This window comes from Rutidosis leptorrhynchoides, chromosome 5 (genome assembly GCF_046630445.1).
Source record: "Rutidosis leptorrhynchoides isolate AG116_Rl617_1_P2 chromosome 5, CSIRO_AGI_Rlap_v1, whole genome shotgun sequence".
In the NCBI taxonomy this organism is placed as follows: domain Eukaryota; kingdom Viridiplantae; phylum Streptophyta; class Magnoliopsida; order Asterales; family Asteraceae; genus Rutidosis; species Rutidosis leptorrhynchoides.
Window position 1 is genome coordinate 143,556,349 of NC_092337.1, and position 11,709 is coordinate 143,568,057.

Below are 11,709 nucleotides of genomic sequence, written 5' to 3' on the forward strand. Positions count from 1 at the left end.
AGCTTGTCTCACATCCGCTTCGATTTCGGTCCTAGTAAATGGAGCTCCTACAAAGGAATTTCGGTTACAATGAGGTGTGCGTCAAGGCGACCCTCTCTCTCCGTACCTTTTCATCATAGTAGCTGAGGGCCTGAATCACTTGTCTAAAACGGCGGTAGTAAACAATAAATATTCGGGAATTCCTATCGGATGAGATAGCACTATTCTTACTCACCTTCAATACGCGGACGATACACTTTTTTTTGGTGAATGGAACAAGAGGAATGCGCGTAATCTCGTGAAGATACTTAAATGTTTCGAAGAAGCGTCGGGTCTTAAAATTAATTTCCAAAAAAGTTGCGTGTATGGGTTAAGGGTTTCAAAAGAAGCAACAGATGTCATGGCGACTTGGTTGGGTTGTGCCTCGGGTTCTTTTCCTATCACCTACCTTGGTATTCCGTTAGGATCTTCCATGAAATCGTCGAAAGATTGGGAACCGGTTTTCGAAAAGTTTGGTAAAACGCTCACTGATTGGAAGGCCAAATCTCTATCGTAAGGCGGTCGTATTACTCTTGTCAAATCGGTATTATCTAGCCTACCCTTATATTTTTTTTCTTTATTTAAAGCACCTTTATGTGTTATTAATAAATTGGAAGGTATGCGACGTCGTTTTTTTTGGGGTGGGTCTAGTGAGGAATCCAAAATGGCTTGGGTTAAATGGGAAAATTGTATTTTACCACACGAAAAAGGGGGGGTTAAATATTGGGTCATTGGAAATTAATAATCGGGCTTTACTTGGGAAATGGTGGTGGTGTTTTAAAACTAATTGTAACTCTCTTTGGGTCAAAATAATAAAAAGCATTTACGGGGTAGACGGGGGGCTCAATTTATCTTACTCCCCCCCTGCGGGGCGCGCATCGGCTGCCTGGGCTTCCATTATTAAGGTGGGTAATAACCTGCATAATTTGGATACCCCGTTTGTTCATTCTTTTAAAAAAAGAGTGGTGGATGGCACTTTAACTAGATTTTGGGACGAACCATGGCTTGGTATTTTTTACTAAAAGATAAATTTAATAGACTTTTTCGTCTCGATAATAATCATAATGCCTCTATTTTTGATCGGGCTCGGTGGGCGGATAATTCGCTTTCCACGTATTGGTGTTGGTCCCGTAGCATCTCGGGGAGGCTACATGGGGACAACACCAATCTTACTAATCTTTTATCCAGTTTTGTTCATTGTAGCTCAGGTCCTGAAGATTGGATGTGGTTGCTTAGTGGAAATGGGAAATTCTCGGTCTTCCAGCTAACAAAGCTAATAGAACGGGTCAAATACCGGAATGCGCCAAACACAAACACAACTCCCTCAATTCGCAATAATTTGGTTCCACTAAAGGTTGAAATTTTTATTTGGCGCACAAGGCTGAATAGGTTACCAACGAGAGTCGAACTCAATAAACGTGGACTTGATTTAGGTTCGGTTCGGTGCCCGGTTTGTGATGACGACTTAAAAACGGTCGAGCACTCCATCATATCGTGCAAAGTCGCGTCTGAAATTTGGTCCCGTGTGCTCTCATGGTGGAAGCTAAGTCCACCCCAACATAGAGACTTGGCAAACGTGTTTGTAGGGTGTGGTGGTGTCGGGCATTCATTCACTCACCCCATGGTCATGCGTTTTTGGCAATCCACTGAATGGGTCTCGGGATATCTCATTTGGAAAAACCGGAATGCCTATACTTTTTCAAAAGCTAAACCTTCGAGTGAGATGGTGTTCAAAGAAATACAAATTAAAAGTTTCGAATGGTTTCAAATTGATGCAAGGGTATTATACTTGATTGGAATCAATGATTATCTAATCCTTGTGATCTAATTTCATGCGTTTTTAGTAGATCGGGGGTAGGCTAAGCTTTTCGTTTTTTGAAGGGTACCATGCAGGTTTTCGCCCCAATCCTCGAGTTTCGTTGTGGCAGGGAGAAATTGAGGCGGTTCGGGGGGCTTTGTCGTTGAAATGCCAACACTGTTCTCCGTTTTCTCTTCAGCTTGTCTTTTCAAGTTAAATCCCCGTCATAATGAAAATGAGCGGGCTAAGGCGTTCTCCTGCTTGGGATGGTCTCCTTCCCTCGTCTGTTCATTTGTGACATTATTGTAGTTATGTCTTGTTATCTCGTTTTATGTATTTAGATCTCATAGTCTTTATCCTTTTTTTTTTTTATTTTTTTTATTTTTTGTTTGGGGCTAGTTCTCCCATTTTGTACCTATGGTTATCTGATTTATATATATATATGGTTTTGCTTTGCTGTTAAAAAAAAAAAATCTTCTAATTTCAATTTTCAATTTTTTGTTATAACAAAATCTCATATTAATAGGTATGTTTTGACTTTAGAAGATGTTTTTTTTCAACTTTAATTTTAGATTCTCTTTTGTATGTTATATGATACTTAATAAATGTTATACGGCTGAAAAATAATCAAAAACTAATCGATATACATTTTATCGAATAATATTTAATAAAAAAAAATTATTTAACGCTAAAGTTTAAAACAATATATCTCCAAAATCAAAACATTATACTAATATAGAACGAGTGGAATAAAATTTATTAATATAGAACGGGTGGAATAAATTTTACTCAAAAGAAAAGAAAAGGAAAAAAATAGTTGAATAGACGGAGTAACAAATCGACTTTACTGACTAGCTAACAGAATAGCAGCCATTTCGTATCAGTGGTAGGCCTTAGAATGATACATCTGGCTCGAGGCTGGCAACTTAGGTGGGTCAAAATATTCATGGAAAACGGCCCATTTATCTTGCTATCTGTTTAACATTTATGACTAATCTTCGATTCGATATCAAACCTTATACTTTGGTGTAGTAGCATAATAAACCCTAACATGATTGATATCCTATCACGTAGCCACGTAGGTATTTTAAGAACGATTCGTGTTGATCTACCGTATCTTTTCAATTTTACTCCCTTCGTCTCATATTAATTATCGTGAGACAAAAAAGACACAATTTAAAGAAATGTTATAAAAGTAGTTTTCTGTTTACTTTCCAATTTTAATCTTACATTTTCTTTTTTCTTTAATGTCATCTACATACATTATGAAAGTGGACAATTTAGAACATCTTAAAATGGAATACTGGATCATAAATTAAGGACAGGAGGGGTATATATTTTTTATTTATATATGTCGAGCAAAAATAACGATAAAATCCTTAGAATACTAATTGTGATTAATAAAAATTTCTTGAGGTAAAATTTTGTTTCGCTTACGAATTTTTGCTAATACTAAATACGGAGTACCAACTATTTAAGAGTACACTATCGTCATACTTCCAAGTTCCAATATCAATTTTTATAATAGTTAAAGTCATAAATAGGCTAAATATTTTCATTTTTGTTTCAATGTCGGCTATGTACTAAAAAAAATACCAATTAAGGTTATATACTCTTAAAAGGTGTATCGATGTATACCAACAAAACTTAGAAACTTGTTAACATCATCATCTTCATCATATCAACATCATCATCTAATTAGAGCTTCAAATTACTTGAAAATGATGCCAATAGCCTCGACTAACACCTTTCTGAAGTATTAAGATTCAAAATCCACAACGATTTCACAATTAGATGAAGAACAATAGCAGGTTTCATGATGAACACCAAAATTGTGTTTTGTTGACATGAGTACATTTTTTAAAAGTATATAGCCTACATTGATATTTTTTGGAGTATATAGCCTATATTGGAACAAAAAAGAAAATATATAGCATATGTATGGAAGAACAAGTTGCAATTTTTTTTCCATGTCATATTTAAAAGAAAAAAAATTCACATAATCATCTTAACCGGTTTAGCCGGTAGACATGAATACACTTTTTGAAAGTATATAGCCTACATTGGTATTTTTCTGAATATATAGACTATATTAGAACAAAAATGAAAGTATATAGCCCTTTATAGCTTTAACCCTTTTTATAAATTCAATCATGCTATACTTTTTCAAATATTCTCCAATAAATTCTAACAAGAAATTTGTACTCTCTCCGTCTCTAATCTATTGTCCCCTAATAAAAAACACACAGTTTAAGAAAAAATATCTGTCACATGTATTTTTTTTATTCACTTTTTAATCTTACCCCTTACTTTTTACCTATTTTTTGTCATACATATATAAAATATGAGTGTAACTGAACTTTATCACATTATTCTTTTCTTATTTCAAGAATTGGACAATTAATTTGGGATAATATATATTTTAGAAAATTTGAGTGGATTAATCATAAATTATGTTAAAAATATCAACTTCCAAACACGATTATAACAAGCAAGTTTAGATACATTATGTTATATTAAAAGACCCATTACCTATTACCTATATATACACCATGGGGTTTTTGGTCGTTTTGACCCCCCATGGGTTGGCAAACGACAATTAAAAAAAAAAAAAAAAAAAAAAAACAAGCACCCCCCAAACTTTAGCCAACTTTCAAGTTCAGCCTCCAAATCAGGGGTGCAAAATATAAATTTATTATTTTAATTAGAAATTTTAACCAAACTTTACCCATATTTTCAATGGGACATATCTTTCCGCTCGCCTCGCGTTACCTATATATACTAATACCCATGGGGTTTTTGGTCGTTTTGACCCCCCATGGGTTGGCAAACGACAATAAAAAAAAATCAAACACGCCCCAAACTTTAGCCAACCTTCAAGTTCAGCCTCCAAATCAGGGGTGCAAAATGTAAATTTATTATTTTAATTTGAAATCTTAACCAAACTTCACCCATATTTTCAACGAGACATATCTGTTAAATTTTTTCGAACCCACCATTCAACTCAAAAAAATCTTACGAACGCAACGGGATTAACTATACGCGAAACGGATACTTCTAAAAAAACGCTAAATACCTCGGACTATATTCAATACATATAGACACCTATAATAAACTACACAAACTAACTACATCATATTGATAATTCTATTTCCCTTTTTTTACGCAATCTTAAAAACGCATAGGTCATTGGGTATACTAGATACTAACTACGTGTATATATAACACCCGTAGCAAAACGTTTTTACTTCTGTAAATACATAACGCTCCGTTAACTATAAATACACAATCCAAAGGACCCGCGGCATCGCGCGGGCCCGTTTTACTAGTTTGACACATTATGTGGCAGCAAGGTAGTTTGCATTCTCGCGTTGCTAAATTAAAGGTTGAGTTGGAAGAGGCTCAAAAGAATCTTGATAGGAATCCTTTTTCTATGGAGGCAAGGGAGGATCAATCTGTTTTGTTTCGTGCTTATAATGACGCTGTGCTTGATGAGGAATGTTTTCTTCAACAAAAATCAAAGATAAATTGGTTAAAGGTCGGGGACAATATTTTTTTTTAGAACGACAATTTTGGCATCGAATCCTCTCATTTGCCACCCACGCACCAATTAGGAAGAAACTCCCTGCATCCATCGCGCAAAACTTACCCGGAATGTTTTAGGTTAACTGTTTGGCCTGAACGGAGTGAAGGATACCAGAGGCAAAACCTTGAAAAAAAACCCCCCCTCAGGATTTGAACTTGCACCTATTTTTTCAAAGATACGGGCCCACAACCAACTGAGGCTTTTTACCACCCGACCAATAGTTCGGTGGTGGTCAGGGACAATAATACTCGTTATTTTCACAACGTTGTGAAAAGTAAAATACAAAGAAGTCGTATCACTGTTGTAGAAGATTCAATGGGGTAATCTAGTGGAAGGATGTGAGGTCCCGAATCTATTTGTTGCTCATTCTACAAATTTCCTTGGTATGACATATGATACATCTGCTTTGGTATTGTCAAATGAGTTGTTCACAAGGAAATTACGAGCTGATCAGGTTGCACATATGCTTCGGTCTGTGACACCAAAGGAGGTTAAAGATGCTATGTTTGGGATTGGAAATAACAAATCCCCCGGTCCGGATGGATACACATCTAAATTTTTTTAAATCAACGTGGATTATTATTGGGGAAGAGATGACTATTGCGATCCAAAACAATTTCAAGAATGGCCAACTTCTCAAGGATCTTAATCATACGGTCATTACAATTGTGCCCAAGATCCAATCCCTGAGTAAAGTTTTGGAATTTAGGCCTATTGCTTGTTGTAATGTTTTCTATAAGTGCATTAGTAAAATTATTGCTAATTAAGGATTGCCTCGATGATATTATAAGCATTAATCAATCGAGTTTTGTTCCTGAAAGATGTATTTCGGATAATATATTGCTTACTCAAGAGTTAATGATAAATTATCAAATCTCTAAAGGTACTCCCTGGTGTGCTTTTAAAGTTAATATTCAAAAAGCGTATGGTACAGTGAGCTGAGATTTTCTTGAGTCTATATTGATTCGGTTTGGGTTCCACCGAATTATGATTAGATGGATTATGAAGTGTGTCACTACGGTTACATGTTCGTTAAATATAAATGGTGACCTTAATGCATTCTTTAAGGCTAAACGTGGTTTAAGGCAATGAGATCATTTATCTCCATATTTGTTTACCCTTGTAATGGAAGTCCTTACTCTCCTTTTAGCTTGTAAAGCGCATGATTCAGAAGACTTTCTATTTCATCCGAAATGTGATGCCCTGAAATTATCAACTTATGTTCTGCATATGATCTGTTTATCTTCACTCATGCGGATATGAGTTCTACTAGTGTGATTAGTGCTGCTCAAGAAGAATTTAAGTGTTGCTCAGGGTTGGTTCCCAGCTTGTCTAAAAGCACTTTCTTCTCTAATGTCACTCAAGCTGTCAAAGATCAAATCCTTTCGATTCTTTCTTTTGAAGAAGGTTCCCTCCCAGTAAAGTATCTTGGTGTTCCATTTGTTTATCTCATCTTCATTATAAGGATTGCAAGGTCCTTGTACACAGTGTGCGGAATAGGGTAGAGATTTGGAAGAATAATTTTTTGTCCTTTGAGGGACGTGTACAACTTATTACTTCTGTTGTTTCGTCTATGCAGATTTATTAGCAGTCGGTTTTTATTCTCCCTTGTGCTATTATAAAAGATAATGAAGCTTTAATGAGGGGCTTCTTATGGTGCCAAGGAGTGATGAAGAAAGGTAGGGCGAAAGTAAAATGGAAAAAAGTTTGTCTCCCAAAATTTGAAGGTGGTTTTGGCATAAACAGATGTCACGGCCCTACTTTTTCCGTTATCTTTTACCATTTATTATTTAATGCCCGTTAATTGTTGTTCGTGCCACGTCATCTCTATGACCTATATTATTATTTTGGTAATAATATATTAAATATTATGTGTTATGTGAATATTTGTATTCATATTTCAAATTATACGTTTCTACGTGTCGTGGAATTTCTATCCGACGAATCATTTCGGTTTTCAAACCAACGGTCAGAATTTTTGGGATTTTTAAATCCAAATTATTTTAAATATGATATTTTGATGTCATATGATATATATAGTGTTTATATATTTTATTTATCGCGTATACGTTATCTCTCCGAAGATTCAATCGCGTGATAGCGTTTTCGCGTTTCGGGCTTCGTTCGGGCTTTTGGGCCACAAGTAAACTCATTTTACATCCGAGTGGACCAAGGGGGCCCAATCCTTTGGTGAGTTCAGCCGAAAATCCACAAGGAGGGGGGTATTGTGTCAAAAATTCAAACTTGGTGTTTGCATGTGCTAACTTGTTCACTAGTTCACTTCATTTTAATCTAGAAACACATTTTTATTTCTTTTTCTTCCTCCCTTTGCTCTCTTGGCCGTTCTCCATCATCAACCATCAATCATCATCTCCTATTGAAGATTTAGGGCTTTTCACACATCCAGAATCTCCATTTCAAGATCTACGCATCCATACTCTTGATTCTTTGAGTGGGGTATATTCATGAACCCTAATTTTTCATTTCTCTTTCATTTTTTACTGATTTGATGTTATTATGATAGTATAGCACTTGTGTATTGTTGTTGACGATTGTATGCGTAGAAATGCTCGATTGTGTATGTTTTCGGTTTGATTGAATTTGGACAGCGAACTAATTAATCATTTCAGTACACTTAACTGATGTTTTTGATAAATTAAAGTGTTTAGATATGTTCCTCTCATCAAGACATTGATTTTAGACTCCGAATTCATGTTATTTCGATTCCCGGAACTTAAGTTATGCATAAATTGGTGTTTTAATGAAATTAAAATGTAAAAACGAATGTAATCAGTTGGAGTCTGACTTTGTGACCACTTTTGGAGTCTCTAGGGTGTACTAGTGTGTTAGGATTGATGATTGGATAAACATTCATGTTCGGGTCATCGAAATCCGAGCCACGGATCACCCGGTATGACTAAAACAAGATTTTTAACGGATTAAAGTTCCAAGTTGATTCATGGATGTAGGTCACGAATTGGGGACTGATTTTGGGGTGTTATTGAGTACACTAATGTGTCAGGTGGTTTGGTTAGGCGATGATGTATATAAGACTCGCCGAAAACCGACACCCGGGGCTCAAGTTATGACCCGATGAACTTTTAAATAAAACTTATGGTTATGAAATAAGACTTATGATATAAATAATGATTTTCATTATTAATAAATTACTTATGATATAAAAGTAATTATTAATAAATTACTGATGTTATCTATATTTATTATATCATTTATTAATTACATTTTAATTAATTAAACTTTTAATTAAACTTATGATTAATAATACCTTTATTATTAATGAAAATACTTATGATACGTATTAAACTTATATTATGAGATTATTATATTAAGACTTATAATAAAGATTAATTAATTATTTATTTATTATAAGGCTTAGTTATTATTTAATTATAATTTAATTATTAAATACTTATGGTTTAATAATTATAATTAAAAATTTATGATATGATTAATAATTCATTCGTAATTAATAATACTTATGATATGATTAAAAATTTATTATTAATTAATAATACTTATGTTATATTAATTATATCATTTAAACTTATGTTAACTTTAATGATTCAATTTAATTTAATTAAACTTATGATATGACATAATTATACATTTATGACTTTAAATAACATTATAACTTATATTATTAATATAATTTATACTTTAAACTTTAATGTTGACTATGTTTGACCAAGGTTGACTTTTGATATGACTTTCGGTAGACTTTAACTTTCAGTTGACTTTTGTTGACTTTCTAATTAAGGAAACTTTCCAAACCTAAAAACTTTCCAAAAATTGAAACTTTCTAAAAATAGAAACTTTCTAAATAGAAACTTTCTAAAAATAGAAACTTTCCTAAAATAGAAATTTTTCCAGAAATGGAAACCTGCCAAAAATAGAAACTTTCTAAAAATAGAAAGTACGTGTTTTTACGCTGTCCTGATCATACCGAAACATACTGAGTGTTGTTCTATGCTTATTTGCAACAAGTACTATAGTTTTCATACTAAGACTTGACCTAAGTTAGTTATTTATATCGACATACTTTATTTATAGGTTGGCGTTGTGGTCATTCTTGATCACTCTATCTTTTGCTGTTCGCATTACTGTATTGTTGCTTCATTTACGTTAAGGTGAGTTATAGTCCCATTTTTCTATTTTAAATCTTTTGGGATGAGAATACATGAAAATTATTTTACATATTGGACACAAGTGGAAATTGATTTAAATTATTCATTGTGAGTCGAACGAAAATATTTCCTAATCTGGTAATTTTAATCACTGGTTTCTATTGGTGAACGCGAATCCTATGGATAGATCTATCAGGCCTGACAGCCCCATTTCGTGCTAGTCGCGCTAGCATTTACAGACGAAATGTATTAGTACTTCGTATTTTTGAAAGATACACCTGTTCAGTGTATATTGTTATATTGGTTTTGTTAAGGGTAAGGAGTTGTTAAGTGAATTACCAGGTGGCTCACAGGTTAATGGAATAATATTTTTATATGTTTTCGAGCATGTAATTTTGTGGTCCGAGATGAGTCTTTATGTTTTCAAACATAAATTTTTATGGTTTAAATTATATATATTGTTTGCAATATTAAACCTATAATTCACTCAACATTTTTGTTGACAGTTACTCGCATGTTTTATTCTCAGGTTTATGATTGATTGCTTCCGCTGTGCTTAGAGAGTCTGCGTATTATGATGGCAGCTTTTGTTAAACATTAACTTGCATTCTATTTTGAAACATTAATTTGTGGGTGTTTGTTGACCTTGTTTTGGTCAACTTTTAGTTAAGTATTTCTGTATGGTTTTTCTAAACTACCAATTGGTAGGTTTCCTTTATAGAAAATTATTTTTAAATAAAGAATGCAAGGTTATTTATTAAATTCATGTAGAGTTACGATCAAGCTGTGGGACTAAGATAACGATGGTCGTCAAGTGTACTTTGATGGGTCGTTAAAGTTGGTATCAGAGCCTTGGTTGTAGGGAATTAGGCTGCGTTGATGTCATTACCCGAGTCAATAGGGTGCATTAGTGAGTCTAGTCTACATCCCGACCTATAGCATATTATTATATGTGATTATTTGTATTATATGGTATGTATTTTGTTATCATACATACATCTCTGTTATGTTCTGAATCCGGGAAGAATTCGCATTCCGATTTAAATGCATTCTCCGACTCATGCGAGTTTATCTTTATAAGAACACCTCGGATAGTGAAACCGAGGGATATCATTCTTGACTTCTGAAATTCTCGACATTTCTATGTCATCTATTATGGTTATGTATATACTGTTTGAGTTATATTACGCGAGATGTCATTCTTGACTTCTAAATGCTCGACATTTCAATGTCAGCTATTATGTTTAGGTATATAACATTCTTGTTATATTACGTGCCTTTGTGCTGTTGTGCCTTTGTACTTTGAGTTACGAACCGGAAACGTCATTCTTGACATTTAAAGATTCTTGATACTTCAAAGACATTTTTTTTGTCATCGTTACTCTTAGTCATTACTTTTGATGTTGTCTCTTGTGCTATCCTTAGCACATTGTTTAAGAAATCGTTTTAGAGAAATTGTGTGGAAATTCGAGGTTGATCGCGTGTCCTGACCTCATGTAGTGCTATTGGAATGGAACTATGAATTAGTATAATATAATGACATCAGGCCAACGTGATTATATTACGGTAATTCATATAGAAATTCCAATATTGTGACATGAGGAATAGAAAGTGAATCAAAGAAAATCCTCACGCTATTCATTCAAAATTCCAATGTTACTACATGAGTAAGGAAAATACTCATTTTCTTATCTGTTGATATAAGAGAAACTCGTTTTAACCAAACTACACATCTCATGCTTTATCCTTCATACCTCACTTATTAGCGACTGCTTCGCATGTGAACAGTTTTGGCCCAAGGACTTGTGTCCTGATAAAAGTCAAAACAATATTTAAGTCATTGGTTTTCATGACCTCGTAACATATGTGGGTCAGATGTCGCACGACGATTCAAGTCCTACACTCGATCTTCTATGATCTTACTTCAACTCGTAACCTCTGAAATACGAATACCCTGCTTATCATCAGAATTTTTACACATTTATTTAATTGGGCGGTCTTCATGAGGTTTATGGACAAATAGAAGTAGTAATATTTTCTATCATGTATTCAATTTATAAAATCACATATGTACGTATAAAATCAAATAAATTTACCTTAACTTGAATTGGTTAGTACATACTAAATTATACCTTCAAAATTATTTTAAAACCACTCTTTTA

The 11,709-nt window shown here is 33.8% G+C and overlaps 1 protein-coding gene across 1 annotated transcript; it reads left to right on the forward strand.

Moving 5' to 3' along the window:
• The first annotated feature begins 379 nt into the window (after positions 1 to 379).
• LOC139849070 (uncharacterized) lies at positions 380 to 1,983 on the forward strand. The gene is made up of 3 exons (XM_071838744.1): positions 380 to 531; positions 1,222 to 1,798; positions 1,912 to 1,983. The coding sequence occupies exons 1-3, from the start codon at positions 380 to 382 to the stop codon at positions 1,981 to 1,983; spliced, it is 801 nt and encodes a 266-aa protein (XP_071694845.1).
• Positions 1,984 to 11,709: the final 9,726 nt, after the last annotated feature.